General features: G+C 40.1%; 1 protein-coding gene across 8 annotated transcripts in view; it reads right to left on the reverse strand.

Annotated features, from left to right (window-relative positions):
• LOC122708866 (CAAX prenyl protease 2) overlaps positions 1 to 17,652 on the reverse strand; it is a 79,067-nt gene that overhangs the window by 17,844 nt on the left and 43,571 nt on the right. For 5 of the 8 annotated variants that reach the window (XM_043925622.1, XM_043925593.1, XM_043925613.1 and 2 more), the window contains 7 exons: positions 15,763 to 15,846; positions 13,675 to 13,730; positions 12,692 to 12,763; positions 10,971 to 11,166; positions 8,113 to 8,263; positions 5,917 to 6,066; positions 1,302 to 1,423 (listed from right to left, as the gene is read on the reverse strand). In XM_043925622.1, the coding sequence (XP_043781557.1) occupies positions 1,302 to 1,423; positions 5,917 to 6,066; positions 8,113 to 8,263; positions 10,971 to 11,166; positions 12,692 to 12,763; positions 13,675 to 13,730; positions 15,763 to 15,846 (831 nt within the window). Of the gene's footprint in view, positions 1 to 1,301; positions 1,424 to 5,916; positions 6,067 to 8,112; positions 8,264 to 9,024; positions 9,068 to 10,970; positions 11,167 to 12,691; positions 12,764 to 13,674; positions 13,731 to 15,762; positions 15,847 to 17,652 lie in introns of those variants that run through there. The other 3 variants (XM_043925642.1, XM_043925651.1, XM_043925661.1) reach the window with 3 other exon arrangements.

Raw genomic sequence — 17,652 nt, forward strand, 5'->3', positions numbered from 1 at the left:
GTTACCAAAAGTATACAAGATGGAGGAATTCAGAAAGCCAGATATGAAGGCAAAGTGATGCTATAAAGGATTAGCAAATGGAGGGAGAATTTAAGATTTACTGAAACAGTAGCTCTAGAAGCATGTGTGAGAAGCGGAAATCTATAAGAGAGAGGTGCACTGATGTAAGCTTTTATGTATAGAATAGATAAATAACGAGGTCCCACTGTATAACCCAGAGAACTCTATTCAATATCCTTTGATAAACCATAATGGAATAGAATTGTTCTTTAAAAAAGGATGTATATGTACATATAACTGAATCATTCTCCTGAACAGCAGTAATTAATACAACCTTATAAATTAACTATGCTTCAATTAAAACATTTCAGGCTAAGTGCATGCATGTGCTATCAATTTATCTAGAACTTATAGTTAGAATGATAAGGCACTTTGGTATGTGAAAGAGAGAAGACATTAATGGCACTCTAAATTAATATACAATGATAGTTCAATGTGTAGAACTACCTAGAATATTCTAGGGCTTCCCTGGTGGTTCAGACAGTAAAGAATCTGCCTTCAATGCAGGAGACTTGGGTTCAATCCCTGGGTTGGGAAGATCTCCTGGAGAAGGAAATGGCAACCCACTCCAGTATTCTTGCCTGGAGAATTCCATGGACAGAGGAGCCTGGCAGGCTACAGTCCTTGGGGTCACAGAGAGTTGGACACGACTGAGTGACTTTCACTTCACTGTGGTTAGAATAATAAAGCCCTTCAGTGTGTGAAAGAGAGAAGACATTAGTGGCACTGTAAGTTAATATACAAGGACAGTTCAATGTGTGAAGCTACCTAGAAAGGTACAGAGTCCTGGGTTCTGTGTGTACTGTTCTTTTATAAATGTTTTCCTGTCTCCGGTATATGGGAGTGGTGAAAACCAACTGACAGGCAGGCAGAACCAAGCCCATTCTGCTTGGGAAAAAATACAATGACCGTCAGTCACATGTTCCAAAAAGAAAATAAAATTTGCTCTCAAAAAAAAAAAAAAGGCTTATTATCAGTCATTCTCCCCGTCTATTATTTTGCCCCTCTTTACTCAAACTCACCTACAAGGAGGTAAGACTAAGCAAGTGGTTACAGTGACCCGTCTAGGCTAAAGCCTGAGTTCCGAGGCTAGAGGCAGTTTATAAGATCAGCCCAGGTGATGAAAGAGAAGAGGAAGAAAGATGCATTAAGGGAGGAAGGGATCTCAGCCCCCATCTGTCAGATACTCTATCTTTCCCTGAGAGACAGAAGGAGAAAGGGAGCTGTGAATTTCTTATTACCTTGACAGCCTGGTGATGCTGCTCCAAGGCCCGGTCCACAGCGGCCTGGATGCAATCTTGCACCACGCTGTGGCTCTCCCTGAGGATGGCACTGAGATGAGTTGAGAGAAAAGTGTGGACTCCTAAAGAGAGGGAGAATGTTGGTAACCTTGAGTGAGAATGACCACTTCAAGACTGCCGTTGATGTGCTCTGAATCAGGGCTGAGGATGGGAAAGAGGCCTCTTAACAGAAGAGGCCGCTTCCACCCATCCACAAATAATTGCTTTTTTAGACAAAAAAAAACCCCACAACTTACAAACCTACCCAATTTCCACTCACAAAGGACAGAAAGCTCACTAAAAGTGCAGAATATTATGTTTGAAGAATCAAATAAAGGATCCTCTTTAATTCACATCGGAAACAGAAATATACACCACATACTCTAAACAGTGATACCAGTGACTCCGAAAGGAAAGGAAAAGCCTCCTGGAGAGTATGTCTATTTAGTGTCACTGTTTGGTGAGCGCCACTGTTACTGTCAGGGTATCGATCCTTTTAGATGTGTTGTGGTATAGAAAAAGTTAAAACTCACAAAGATGACTCTGAGCACTTCCAGGATAGTCTTTTCACTGATTTGTATTTATCTGTTTTGAGCCCCACTGGGTCATCACTGATGCACTGGTTTTTCTCTAGCTGTGGTGAGTGGGGGCCACTCTTCACTGCGGTGCACCAGCTCTAGGCACAGGCCTCAGCAGTTGCAGCACATGGGCTCAGCAGCTGTGGCTCCCAGGCTCTAGGGCACAGGCTCGGTAGTCGTGGTACATGGGCTCAGCCGCTCCACAGCAAGTGGGATCTTCCCCAACCAGGGATCAAACCTGTGTCCCCTGCATTGGCAGGCAGATTTTTAACCACTGGACCACCAGGGAAGTTCTGGTATAGTCTTTTTAAATGGGGAATTATCTCTGATAAAGTAACCACAGGCACCACTGCTCAGCATCCTTCAGAAAAGCTAACACGTGAGACTGATGGGCAAAATACGTCATTAAACAATACGTTAGCATTGATGATCCGGATACAACCAATAGAGGAAGACAAATTTACTTTTCAGGGTACCTGGAGAAAATGCTTCTTAATCTTTCTTTTTCGGTGCTTTTCTACTCTCTGGATGGTCTGTTCAAAGGTAAGGCTGGCATGCTTTTCTCAGGGCTGTATTTAAAATGGAAGTCAGAAGGAACATTTTCTACCACAAGGCACCACTATGCTTTCCTGGAGGGAAAGTAATATGTGCTCTGCTCAAAAGGGGTCTGGAACTGGAGTCAAGAGAACATAGATTCCAGGGTCGATTCTACTACCAACTAATAGTGACCATGTCACTTCAAACGTTTCTCATTTTATTGCAGAAAGTGGCTTTTACCACTTGCTATCATGGGTATTTTGTGCAGATAAACTGGGATAATATATAGGAAGTGTTTTGCGATGTACATTGCAATACTCAGAAAATATCACTATTGCTATGATATCATTTGGATTACTATTTTCTATAGTTTGGTCCTAAGAATAGCCTTAAGAAATCAGTCAGACCTCCTTTGAAAGCAGTCATTTAATTGAAAGCTATAGTTTCATTCCTAAAACTGCTTATACCACCAGATGCCTGTAACACTGTGGCAAAATAATGAGTTAATCATAGAAAAGTTACCATGACAAGGTAGGCAGAAGGCCAATTCAGTGATTTTTTTAAGACACATGGAAACAGACTGTAGTTCTGCACAATCTGTTTCCTAAAAGGAGCTCTGGGGAAAGCTTTCAAGGATATGAGAAAGAAGAGGGGGAAAAGAAAATAAAATCACTACATAATCTATAAAATTACTACATGTGTCTATATCTACCTACCCTTACAGTGCATCTTCTTCAAAAGCTAGTCCTAAACTCTCAGATGTCTAAGGAAATTTTATTTATTTTTTAAAATTTATTTATTTTTTGCTGCACCTCATGGCATGCAGAACTTCCATGACCAGGGATTGAACCCCAACCCACTGTAGTGGAAGCACAGAATCTGAACCACTGGACCACCAGGGACGCCCCAGAAATCTTAAGATAATAACTGCTCTGTTTACTGATTCAGTGATGAATTTCAATTTAATCTAATACTTAGTACAGCTGCCTGAGATGCTGCAGGCCTTCAGAGTCAAGCTAAACAGAGGTGTGCAAACTAGTACAGTTCTAGAAGAATGATAGGTAACCCTGGTTTCTGAGGAAGTATGTTTAATAGGATTCAGAATGGGGAACCAGACTTTATGTCATCCTAGGGAAGACTGAACATAGCAGATCTAAAAAAAAAAAGCCTAAAAATAGTAGATCTTACATCTTAAGAGGGTCTTTAGACTTGGAAGGGCTTTGATAGCATCTTGTCCAACAATCTCATGTTAAATATATGAAAAGGAAGGATCAGATAATTCCTGTGACTTGCTTCCCAAAAGTCATTAAGGAATTTGATAGCAGAACTAAAAATTTACCCCAGATCTCTTGACTGTACCCTGAAGTCCTTTCCACCATACTAAGCTGCTTCTTTTAAGAGCCTCTGTCCAGGCGAGCAGAGGCAGGAAACAAACAGCCCTAGGCATTTTCACCTTTGACCTCCTAGTTGGAAGCCTCACAGATTGTCTCTCTTCTACGTTCCCATTCCAGCATCTTAATGAATGGAACAGTGGGGCACCAGGGGACACCAGCTCTTTAAAGAGCTGCAAGCCAGAATCCAGGAAAGCAGTGCTTCTCTCCTAAAGAACAGATACATGGTGGGGAAAAGTAGGAGAGGCATGGAAGGCTGGCAGCAGTAAGAATCCCACAGGTTCAACAAATAACTGGCACCAGTCAATGTCAGCTCTTTTGATCTGGGGTTATAAGCTCTCATTTCTCTTATGACTCAATGGGAACAGGGCCACACCAAACAGCACTGGAATGCCTAGAGAGTAAAGTCTCAAGAAAAAACTTTGGCCCACAAAGGAAGAATAACACAGAAACATGTCAGGAGCCCCAAAAGGGAGACTTATGAACATTTCCCCAGACATTTAGAAGCTCCACTTCTTGCTACTTCCTTCAGTTTCAGAGGGCACTGAGAAACACTTAAATTTATGTCTCAGACTTTATTGGATTAAACTGCATAAGCCACTCTTATTTGTTCAGTCACTAAGTCATGTCCGACTCTTTGCAATCCCATGGACTACAGCACGCCAGGTTTCTCTGTCCTTCACTATCTCCCAGAGTTTGCTCAAATTCATGTCCACTGAGTTAGTGATGCCATCCAATCACCTCACCCTCTGTCGTCCCCTTCGCCTCCTGCCCTCAATCTTTCCCAGCATCAGGGTCTTTTCCAATGAGCTGGCTCTTCACACCAGGTGGCCAAAGTACTGGAGCTTCAGCTTCAGCATCAGCCCTTCCAATGAGTATTCAGGGTTGATTTCCTTTAGGATTGACTGGTTTGATCTCCTTGCAGCCCAAGGGACTCTCAAGAGTCTTCTTCAGCACCATAATTCAAAAGCATCAACTCTTATATTCAGTGGTTTTCAAATTGTACCATGTTTAGGAATCACCTGAGAAGTTTGTTAAAAATGCATATTCCTGAGCCATACAGATATTTACATTAGCAAAACTGAGTAAATCCTTGCCCAGGAAGCTGCACATTTTCAAATACTCCAGGTGATTCTGATGCACATGTTTCATGGAGCACAAAACAGGTTGTAAGTCACAGCTTTAACAGAGGAAACTTCTGATAGCAGGTTATTACCTATCTGTTAGATAAATGCCAAAGGCATCTGTATGCCTGAACAAGGACTCTTTGTCCTGTTCCAGAAGCTGATGTGGCAATCCCACAAAGCCATTCATACCAATGCACTCCCACACCTCCTTGTGTTGAACTTGAGATGTTGCGTTAAGGCCAAGTAAGACTGATAGCTTTTCTTGATTGCACTTGGAAAAGCAGGAGGATGGTGAATAGTACTCCAACCTAAGAAGCTTTAAAAACATACTGATACCTGAGGCCCACTTCAGTCCAAGGAAATCCAAATCTCTAGGGGTGAGGTGTGGGCATTTTTTAGAAGCTCCTCAAGTCATATATTGTGCAGCTGAGGTTGAGAACTACCCATCTAAGGTAATATACCCTGTAGGGACCAACAGGAAGTGATTTCTGGTGTACCAAATCTGGGATTGTCATCATCTAAGTGATGCTTCAAGATATAGATCTTTCTCACATAGCATATAGTTTAACTTACTTAAGCAAGGGTTTTCACTGAAATGTGTTATTCTACAGGAGCACATCTATTCAGATTTATGCATCATGTAAAGTTTCCTTTCTTTTAAAAATATTTTTTTTTATTTATTTGACTGCACCAGGTCTTAGTTGCAGCACATGGAATCTCTGATCTTTGTTGTGGGATCTTTAGTCGTAGCATGTGAACTCTTAATTGCCACATGTGGGATCTAGTTCCCCAACCAGGGACTGAAACTCGGTGATTTCATTGGAGAGTTTAGGAGCATGGAGTCTTAGCCACTGGACCACCATGGAAGTCCCCAAGTCTCTTTTCTTTATTCTCTTAACATTTAAGCACATCCAAGCTGGCAGCCCCATTCTTCTATACCTACCCCAGAGTTCCATTTTCTGGACTGGAAATCCTCTGTGGAAATCCACAAAGAGAAAAAGCAGCAGAGTTTGTCCCTGAGGATCCATATTCTGAGACTGTTCTTCTCCCTCACCAGATTCCACCTGATAACTCACATCTGGAAGCACCGAACCTAGAGGATGAGATATTACAGAATAAGATAAGTAAAGCCCTCAAAAAGCTAAGTGAATAAACAACCTATGCTTCAAACAAAGAGGGACCTGAGATAGATCTAAATTTGAACACTCCCTTCTCCTCCTGAATCTTTCTCTACCCACATGATGGAAGCAAATAATAGTGACTCACAGGAAGAACATCAGAATAACAACTGGGTATGTAAAATGCAAACCAAACAGCATTCCTTAGAATTTACTGAGAAGCATTATACAATAAATTCATTCATTCCTCAAGTTACTTTCTAAGGTAGGTATCAGCAGTAAGAGACTAGTAAGATGTGGGTATCACTAGTAGAAGAGTAACGATCATGATAAGAGCTAACTTGTATTGAATGCTGACTACATGCCATGTACCACATGAAATTCTTTGCGTGGACTATCTCAACATTTAGATTTCACCACACTATGGTATGGGACCTAGTCTTAGGCTCTTTTACGGACAAGAAAAGAGGCACAGATAGGTTAAATACATTGCCCAACATGAGACAGTAGGTGATGGAACTGTTTTAGACTAACCCCAAAATCTGTGCTCTTAACCACAATGCTATCTGATATTTGTATTCCCATGTAATCTGATCCCTACAGTCACTTTCTAGCACCTTAATCTTTTAAAGTACAATCCATGTGGTCCAGTTCAGTTTAAACAAGAACATTAATAGACAATAATACATGTCATTCATTCATTGCCTCACTTTCAGAGGAACATGAATCACCATTCAAGTTACTAAGACCCCCTAACAAGGGTCAAAGCCAGGAAAATAAAATGGAATTTGGACTCAGGTACCAAGACAGCAGAGAAAACACTTCACCCCCACTGATGGCCTTACGTAAGTGCTGCCAGAGGTCTGAGTGGCTAGTCACAGAGGCCATCATTGACATTTCTTGGCCAGTTAAACATAATGTCTTCCTCAATGCCTGGGCACCTAACCTTCACCTCCACTGTTAGCTCAGTGTCTGTGGCCTTTCTTAATATAAAAAACAAGAGCCAGCCCACAGCTGTGGTCACAGCCTTATTAAGACCAAACATTCTTTCCTAACAAAACCACTTACCTATAGGAGTCCCAAGGATACCTCCTTTCATCTCACCCTCTGGAAAAACTACCAACTCAAGAAAAAAAAGGCTCACCATGAGGCCTTCTTCCTAGATGAAGATTCTTTCTCTCAGAGATACATCCCTATACCAGGAGGCTTCAATCTTCTCAAACCAGTTACAACTCTAGAATACCTCCTCCCTGGCTACCTCCTCCCTACTGGTGAACTTCCTCAGGATCCAGTTAAATAGACTACCTTTTAAATATCAAACGATTCTGGCTAACAACAGTCAAGTTCAAGACTATAAAGCTCCTAGACATCAGCTTATGGTTGCATATTCCTATTTCTCAGTTTCATTTGTTGGCCCAACTATTAAGCATCCAATTTTCAGCATGATTCACCCAAAGCCAATGTGGTTAGGCTCTATATGAATAGCACAGTCAGTTTACCAGGTTTATTACTATATGGTTGATACTTCTGCCTTGCTTTTATGTAGTATTATATTTTTTCTAAGTAATTTTATATGGATTTTCTCATTTCATTGGGAAATGTTTCTCTTCTACAATAGGTCAAAGATGTGACTGCAACTTTAACAACCTTTTTAAAATTCCAGAGTTGATAGATTAAGGTACAACAGAAACCTTCTGAACAAATCCTTAGAAAGTAAAGGTCCAATGACTACTTCCAGGAGACCAGGAATAGAGGAGGCAGTAGAAATGAGAAGGGAACCAGCATTAATACATAATACCAAAACAGTTAGGCTCTGGTGGGGCCTTGCCTGTTGACACCTGTATGACTCACTTCACGTGGACTCTCAGACTTAGCCAGACTCCTACCTGTACCCTCAACCTAAGCCATCAGATCACTAGGTCCTGTTCTTATATATATTTGCTATTTATATTTTCTTGCATTTCTCTAATATTTTACAGAGTTCTTTATTCCTATGTAAACAGAGAGAGACAGAGATTTACCTCTGTCTAAACTGAGATCCAAACTGGGCACCATACACAAGCGGCACTTCTTCCCGTCAATGAAATAAGAGGTGTCTTTGAAGACAGCAGTAGTTGGCTGCTCTGAATTTGGAAACATTAGAGGCAGACCTGAAGGTCCATACAGAAATATGTATAGTGGCTAAAGAAAACTCCAAAACGTTAGTTTTTGTGATTATGTATTCATTTGCATAAAACAAATACAACATTGACCTGGTTCACACTCTCAGAAATAAACTAGCATGCCAGGCAGTTACATATTAAGCCCTTTCCACATTAAGGACAGGTGTGAGTCACCAGAGATTGAACCGCTAGAATCTTCAGAAATCTACTCCACGTTTAACGAGTGTGAGCTACCAGGATAGTATTGGGACAATTTGTTCATTTACTGATCCTACTCATTAAATCATAGGTTTCAATGGTATTAATAACACAGGCTAAACACTATACTGCACTAAATTCTGTGGATACAAACATGAATATACAGATTTAATACCTACCTTCAAGTTAGATTTACAATATGGGAGATACACATAAAAACCAATAAACTGTAATACTATGTGATGCATGCTAAATTAAAAACATATACCAAAGAATATTTTCCAGTGAGTATGAGTATGTTCAGATTGAGAAGGAAATGCTTCACCTTCTCCAACCTACTCTTTAACCAGGACTAAGAAAGACAGGCCCCTAGAGTGGTTTCCTCCCCTTGACCTTCCAGTCCCACCCACACCCTCCCTATAAGCCAGGTTATATATAAGCCAGTGTTTCTCGACCTCGGCACACTGACACTCTGGGCCAGATACCTCTTTACGGTGGGGCTGTCCCGTGCACCACAGGATGCTAAAGCAGCACCCCTGGCTTCTACCCACTCCCACTAGATGCCAGTATCACCTCTGCCTCCAGTCGTAAGGATCAAAACGTCTCCAGACATTGCCAGATGTCCTCTGAGGGCAAAAGTACCCAGTTAAGAACCACTGCATAAGCTTTTTTTTGTCCCCCTGAACCAAAGCTAATAAGCCCAGAATAGATATTTTCCTTCATCTTTCTGTTTTCATCCTCTTTTTAATAAGGTAAACAGGAGGCAGTAAGTGTGACGATTAAAATCCAGTGGGCACAGGGACATTACTGAAAGTCACAACAGAGCAAAGGGAGGCAGTGTCTATAAGTGAAGTCTCCATCACAAACTCAAGAAGGCGTTAACGCATGAACTGAGGCCAACACATTTGCTGTTTAGAGCCAGGGAGCTTTGAGGTGCTGCAAACTCAGAATAAGAGTCGTGTATCTGAAGAGTCAGGACATGTGAATGTCTTTTAATTAATTGGGTTGTTTAAACTATTTACATTTAATATGAATTTTGTTATGGTTGCATTTAAATCTATCATCTCGTTACATATTTTCTGTTTGTTCCCTGTATTTTATTTCCTTTTTCTTCTTTCCTATTTTTGGATGCTATTTTGGATTGGGTATTTTTAATAATTCCATCTTATCCCCCTTTTTGACTTACTAGTTATAACTCTCGTGGTATTAACTTAGGGATTGCTTTAGGTTTTATAGTATACAAATATACCTTATCCAGTCTGCCTTCAAGGAAAAGGAAATAAAATACAAGGAACAAACAGAAAACAGATAAGGAGGAGATGGATTTAAACTCAACCATAACAGTATTCATATTCACTTAAAGTTCACACACATATTGTGTGAGAATCCTTCAAACAATATACTAGTTTACTCCTGTGTCATATTCTAGCCATAGCATATAGTATACCATACTCACTCACCTATGGAAAAAACACTGAGGCTCTAAAACCTATGTCTCTAAAAATCTGACCACTTCCAAATTCCAGTCCAAAATTTCTATATGGCTATTTTTAAAACATGTTCTGCGGGCAACATAAATGCAACATATGTAAAGCTAAACTAATCTTCTTTACTCCTCAGATCTGCTATTTATAATTTTCATCTTGTTGCCAGTATCATTATTCTGTCAGCCATCCATGGAAATCTTTTCCAACAGCTTTACTGAGATTTAATTTACGTATCATACAAATCACCCATTTAAAGTGTACAATTAAATTGGTTTCAGTATATTCAAAAAGTTGTGCAAGCATCACCACCATCAGTTTTAGGATATTTTTTATCACCCCCAAAAGAATCCTTCCCCACCTATTTTATGGCTCCATGTATGTATATGTCCATATATCTATATATCAACCCTGTATCTTCTGCATATAGGGCTGTTGACAACAACTTCCGGTACTTCTTGCCCCTAATCTCTCCCTCACCCAACAGTGAACTGGTTACCTGGTTTTGTTGATTCCTCCCAGTGATCTCTCTCCTTTCCACGCTCACCACACCTTTAATTCATGTACTTAGTGTCTCTCACCCAGCTCACTTACTTTTGTACTTAGTGATTACTGACTTTTCTCTCCCACCCACCCTGTACAAGGCTGCTGGCGATTCCTAAAACACTCAATGGTTTCCCATTATGCACACAATAAAATTCACATTACTTAGTGTGGCACTCAAGATCCAAAATATTCAACTCCAAACTACTTTTCCAGCCTCACTGCTCCTACTTGCATCAATCACTCCTGCTCCAGTCACACTGGACCATATGAAAACCAGGTGGCACATGGGTCATATTTTATAGTTTTCAGTTTCTTGAACAAATTTGCAAGCTTAGCTTTCATATTGGATTTTGTTTTTATAACAAATCATACCAGCTTCTACATACAGAGTTTATATGCTAGTGGCTTTCTTAGGATTGAAATATAAAAATCCATTTTCAAAGACAAGGAATTTGAAAATTTTGATGGACTCTGTCATCAAAAGGATATGGAAACGGAAGAGATCCTATTCAGCTGGTTGGAAAAGACCTTCAGGCAAGGACACAGGGCCACGGCTGGAGTCAGTGTCAGCTCTCCCAACAAGCCCATTCCCACCACATCGTCAGGGAGGGACAGCATTACTGGGTGTCCCAGCACAGGATGGATTCTGCTGCAGGGTAATTCAGTTGCGTCAAATTTTGGTGTACTGTCCAAAAAAAAGCAGGTAAGACAAATTTAGCCTTTTTCCCTCTTAAGAAATTATTTTAAAGGGAATTCAAGATTCTTTTTATAACCTCTAGCATATGCATAACCATATAATCCACCACATAAATTTTGCTGGAATAAGTAAGCTGTGTCCCACTCAGTGAATCAGAGGCAATGGAAAAAGTAGACAAATTGGCATTTCAGGAATTGTAGCACGGCTCCTGCTTTTGCTGCCACTAATGGCAGTTTTATATTCTCAAAAGTCTATTTCCTCTACTAAAACTACTCTGTGGTTCTGAGCAGAAGTTTCCAAGATCATTCAGAGATCAGCATGGTGGAGGTGGGGTAGGGGTCAGCAGTCCCTGAATCACAAATGGCCTAAAACTGGCCTTGTGATTCTTAGATGTCTGCTTTTACATATGCTGCACTTTCCCCTGAAGAAGTCTGAGGTTACTATTTGGTAGGAGTGATGAGAAAAAACTGGAACATCTTCCACTCCTAGAAAGAATCTTGTGAAAAAATCTGGTATTTGCTTACTTTCTGAGAGCTCTTTTGTAAACAGAAAAGAAATATTAATAAACCTTCCCCCCTTTCTCTAAACTAATCAGGTCACCCGGGGAAATATATCCACAAACACTGGCTTAGAGGCTTAAACTCTTTCAGTAAATCTATGATAGCAAGCTGTCTACCTGCAGGGATTGTATGATGCTAGAAGATTACTAAAGAAAGATATGGAATGAGGGTTTTATTTCCTGCAAATATTAAAGAATAAACATATTCTAGTTGGAGAGGTAATTTTGAGCAAGAGTAAGAAAACAGATTGAGAAACCACAGGCAGCCTCTTCAAGCCTTAAGATCCTATGGCTACCAGTATTGATTCAGGACATATAAGTAGAGGCAGAAACTACTGAAGAAAGAATAAATTAGTTGGACTTAAACCTAAGTCAGGCTTTGTCTTGCTATAATTCATGTTCACTTTGGATTCTGCAGTAATTGGATAGCACAGGAAGACAAAGCACAGGGCTCTATTCCATTTATTTTCCACCTCCTCCATGGATTTTTTTTTTTTTTTTTGTAGTCTGAAAAAGGTGGAGGTGGGAAGAAAGATGATTTCTAAGCCTATGTAAAATGCTAATACACAAACAATAATATACAAAGAATTTCTTTGTGTCATAGTATCTCTCTACCTAAGAGTGCAAGTAACCTTTTAAAGTCATTTCTCTCTTCTCATGCCTAAATGGAATTGGAATTAGCAGAGTTTGTTTTGATTCATTCACAGAAGAAACTAAGGCATGGAGAGAAGAAGGAACATGCATGCCCTCAGGTAAACACGAATACATTCAAGGAGCCAGGAATAATAATAGCTTTCAATACAGATAGGTTAAATTTTTTTACTCTCACTTTTCTTACAGAGAATCTGACACTTGGCACTAAGAATTGACAACTGAAACCATTTTCAATTTCTGCCCATATTCATACTCATAATAAGAGTAAAACATGGAATGGGACAAGGCTTTCCCCTTCACCTCAGGTAATGCTGACAGTTTACGAGAAGAGCAATTCCATTCGACAGGTTCAAAGTAGGTTCATTCTCTGCCCTGCAAAGTAAAGAAAAGCTAAGCCATATCTTAAAGACTCTAAGACCAATTTCTGCCTGATACAAATTTTGGCCCATTAGTACGAACTCCAGAGATGACTGGAATTTGGTAACCAATTAACCAAGGGGAAGGGGCTTCTGTGATAGCTCAGTTGGTAAAGAATCTGCCTGCAATGCAGGAGACCCCGGTTCGATTCCTGGGTCAGGAAGATCCCCTGGAGAAGGGATAGGCTACCCACTCCAGGATTCCTGGGCTTCCCTTATGGCTCAACTGGTAAAGAATCCACCCGCAATGCAAGAGACCTGGGTTCAATCCCTGGGTTGGGAAGATTCCCCTGGAGAAGGGAAAGGCTGCCCATCTCAGTATTCTGGCCTAGAGAATTCCATGGACTGCATAGTCCATGGGGTTGCAAAGAGCTGGACACTACTGAGCGACTTTCACTTCACTAACCAAGGGAATGGCGCAGTGGTAAAGAATCTGCCTGCCAAGGCAGGAGGCTCAAGAGATACAGGTTTGATCCCTGGGTCAGGAAGATCCCCTGGAATAGGAAATGGCAACCCACTCCAGTATTCTCGCCTGGGAAATTCCATGTACAAAGAAGTCTGGCTGGCTACAGTCCATGAGGTCACAAAGAGTTGGACACAACTGAGTGACTGAGCACACACAACCAAGAGAAAAATGGTTATTTTTAAGTTTACTCATTCCAGTGAAAGGGAAAGGCATGAAAGGTTTAATCTACTTACTCATTAAAAAGCTAATCTAGAATAAGAAAATGTGGGGGTCTTGGAAAATAAGTTTTAAAGTGACTTGGAGTCAAGAAATCAAACTGTGAACCCACTGGAAATAGGACAATAATGACAGAAAAAATGTACAACCATTGCATAAACTTAAGTCAGGGATTAAGGACTTACCCAAAGATCTCCATGGAGAGGATTCCATTCACCTTTACACTGAAATTAAATCTAATCTGCAAAATAAATGGGGTGTGATATTTAACATGTACCAGAACAAGGATTAAAAGCTCCCATACTCAATTCCTAAAGAAGATATTCTTCATATCACCTTTGTCCCCCACTGCAATTTCCCTAAACATAATTAATACCTGTCTGTGTTCAAATTCTGAATCTTAAATACACTGAGTTCTACCTTAGAGTTCTAATTAGTCACAGATTATGTACATCATGCAAAATGCTGGGCTGCATGAAGCACAAGCTGGAATCAAGATTGCTGGGAGAAGTATCAGTAACCTCAGATATGCAGATGACACCACCCTTATGGCAGAAAGCGAAGAAGAACTAAAGAGCCTCTTGATGAAAGTGAAAGAGGAGAGTGAAAAAGTTGGCTTAAAACTTAACATTCAGAAAACTAAGATCATGGCATCTGGCCCCATTACTTTATGGCAAAGAGATGGGGAAACAACGGGAACAGTGAGAAATTTTATTTTTGGGGGCTCCAAAATCACTGCAGATGGTGACTGTAGCCATGAAATTAAAAGACACTTGCTCCTTGGAAGAAAAGCTATGACCAACCTAGACAGCATATTAAAAAACAGAGACATTACTTTGCCAACAAAGGTCCGTCTAGTCAAAGCTATGGTTTTTCCAGTTGTCATGTATGGATGTGAGAGTTGGACTATAAAAAAAGCTGAGAGCCGAAGAATTGATGCTTTTGAACTGTGGTGTTGGAGAAGACTCTGGAGAGTCCCTTGGACTGCAAGGAGATCCAACCAGTCCATCCTAAAGGAAATCAGTTCTGAATATTCACTGGAGGGACTGATGCTGAAGCTGAAACTCCAAACTTTGGCCACCTGATGCAAAGAGCTGCCTCATTTGAAAAGACCCTGATGCTGGGAAAGACTGAAAGCGGGAGGAGAAGGGGACGATAGAGGATGAGATGGTTGGATGGCATCACTGACTCGATGGACATGAGTTTGAGTAAGCTCCAGGAGTTGGTGATGGACAGGGAAGCCTGGCATGCTGCAGTCCATGGGGTCGCAAAGAGTCGAACATTATTGAACAATAGAACTCAACTGATGAGGAAATATTACCCTTTGTCCTCTGCTGTTCTCCTAATGGATCTCTTCTCGCTTTCTTAAAGAACTATCCATTTCTCTCTCTACTGCTTCCACTGTTTTCATATATGGAAATTCCAAGCTTTTTTCTTTGTTTTTTCTTCTCCTATCCCCATTGGACTCTTATGTTCTCCCTCCAGTTTACTTCACTGTTGTAATTATTTTCTACTTTCAACCTATATTTTTTTCTTTCTACATAATATCATGGGTAATAAGGGACTCGAGAGCCCAGACTGTCTCCTTTCACATCGTGGCTCTGCAAGTTATTTAACTTCCGCACCACAGTTTCCTTGGCTGTAAAATGAGGATGATGATGACAAAATCTACTTCACAAGGGGTACTGGGAGAGCTGAATGAGCAAATATGTGGTGAACACTTGGAATAGAGATTGGCTAACAATAAATACTGAGTGCTTAAGACAGAAAAAGTAGGAAACCTGCAAGAAAAACAGGGGAAGTTATACAGCATACTTAATTGCTGTGACTTTATGAACATTTCTAACTACAGGTAATAATAAAAATTTTAGCTCTCCTGAGTTTAAAGTCAGAATTTCCTTATTTACTCTTATAGTCACTTTAGAAAAGAAGGAGATAATCAGCAGTTTATTATCCAGGTTTAAAAGAAAAAAGAAGCACAGAGGAGGGAAACGAGGTATTCAAAGTGATACAATAAAACAGTAAGGTAGTGAAAATATGAATCTAAAACAAAGTTCTCTCTATATCCACAGGCTCTCAACGATGTCACATGGCCAATACCAAGCCTGCCTTAGAAATACAGGAACCAAACCAATTCAATATTAAAACTTTTAATCACTGTCATAAAAAGAAAGAGAACCAATCAGATCCTCCCATGACCTACAGAGTAGAGGTCTTTTAAAAACACATGACTTAAACAAGAGAATCATTATTGTGCAAAATGAACAGCTTACCTTGGGGAGCACAGAGATGATTTTGCGTAAAAAATTCTTTATAACCAGACTATCTGTCATCAAAGTCCTGGGGTTTACATCAGCCTATAACAAAAACATCCACCACATAAGCACAAACTCAAGAGCACAAATGAATTAAATTATGGTATTTCTTCTTATAAAAATAACTACACCTCAGAAAGCTTTTCAGACATCCAGGGGGAAAAAAGTAATTTAGACTGGAGCTGAGAAGAGTAACCCTAGCTTAACTCTACTATCCTAGTGAGGGTTACTCTGCATTAAGAACTTCAGTGGGGCTTTCCTGGAGGCTCAGTGGTGAAGAATCTGCCTGCCAATGCAGAAGACACGGGTTCCATCCCTGATCCGGGAATATCCCACATGCCATGGAACAAATAAGCCTGTGCACAACTACTGAGCCTGTGCTCTAGAGCCCAGGCACCCCCACTACTGAAGCTCATGTGCTTTAGAGCCTGTGCTCCTCACCAACAGAAGTCACTGCAATTAGCCCACGCGCCACAACTAGAGAGCAGCCCCTGCTTGCCGCTACTAGAGAAAAGCCCATGTCAGCAATGAAGACTCAGCACAGCCAAAAATAAATAAATAAAATTTAAAAAGCCAAAGAATCTCAATGGAGTCAAAGGAGCAGACATTAAAAAGAACCTAATTTTAAACCTTAATCTGTTCATCCAAACATTTATTTTTAAGGAAAAGCTGTAAAGCAGAAACTCAAAAGTCAGAAGGTTTGTGCTCAGAAAGTGAATGAAAGTGGGATTGAACCCAGGTCTCCCATGCATAAAAGATGGATTCTTTACCAGCTGAGCCACAAGGGAAGCCCTCCATAATTTAAAAAAAAAAAAAAAAAAAAGTTCAAAGAGGTTAAACAACCTTGCCAAGGTCTTGCTCATCTGGCTCTAAAGCTTTAGCTTTAACCACTTTCCTATACTACACCCCAGTGATCGAATTCGGGTCTCCCACATTGCAGGTGGATTCTTTACCAGCTGAGCCACAAGGGAAGCCCAAGAATACTGGAGAGGGTAGCCTATCCCGTCTCCAGAAGATCTTCCTGACCCAGGAATTGAACTGGGGTCTCCTGTATTGCAGGCAGGTTCTTTACCAACTGAGCTATCAGGGAAGCTCTTTACATTTAATATAATGTACCTAAAAACCATAGTTAGAAGGTGTCTCCTAGAAACTAGAGAAGTTAATGAAGAGGAAATAGAGTCAGAAATCAGTAAGTTTTTATTAGTGGCTCAGAGAATACAGAGTCATGAACTAGGTACTTATTAAAGGAGAAAAAAGGTCCCAGATTTCAAAATCTCAACACAATAAAGAAAAAACATGTAAATATCTAATAGAGAAGAATAAACTATTGTAATACTTTTTTATAAGTTCACTGAAAAAAGATCAATAACTGTACAATGAGTGGGGATGATTAGAATAACTATCATAAAAATACTTGACAATATTAGAAAAATGTATCGGGATTATTAGAAAATCTGGAAACAAATCTAGGATTATTAACATGTATAAGTAGCAGTAATTAAACACTAACTGTAGCATACATACCACAGTCATATCCTTATTTTTAAAATGTTTATTATAAAGTGTTCAAATGCAGAAAAGCAATGGTCTCTTTAAAGCATTTTCCATACTTAACACTTCAAAAATAACTTCTTGGAACAGTTTCAAACTTCTGTAACCTTAGTGATTATAGGGTGTATCATATAAAGGGCTTAATTATATCCAGCAGTAAGGCAACCAAACAAGTGAAAGTTCCTTGAAAAGCTACCAGGAAGGTTCTACAATTAATAATGATGGGAACTATCATTTACGGAACACCTGCTACATGCCAAGCAGTTTACATACAAGCAGAAGATATTCCCATTTTAT

This window comes from Cervus elaphus, chromosome 2 (genome assembly GCF_910594005.1).
Source record: "Cervus elaphus chromosome 2, mCerEla1.1, whole genome shotgun sequence".
In the NCBI taxonomy this organism is placed as follows: Eukaryota; Metazoa; Chordata; class Mammalia; order Artiodactyla; family Cervidae; genus Cervus; species Cervus elaphus.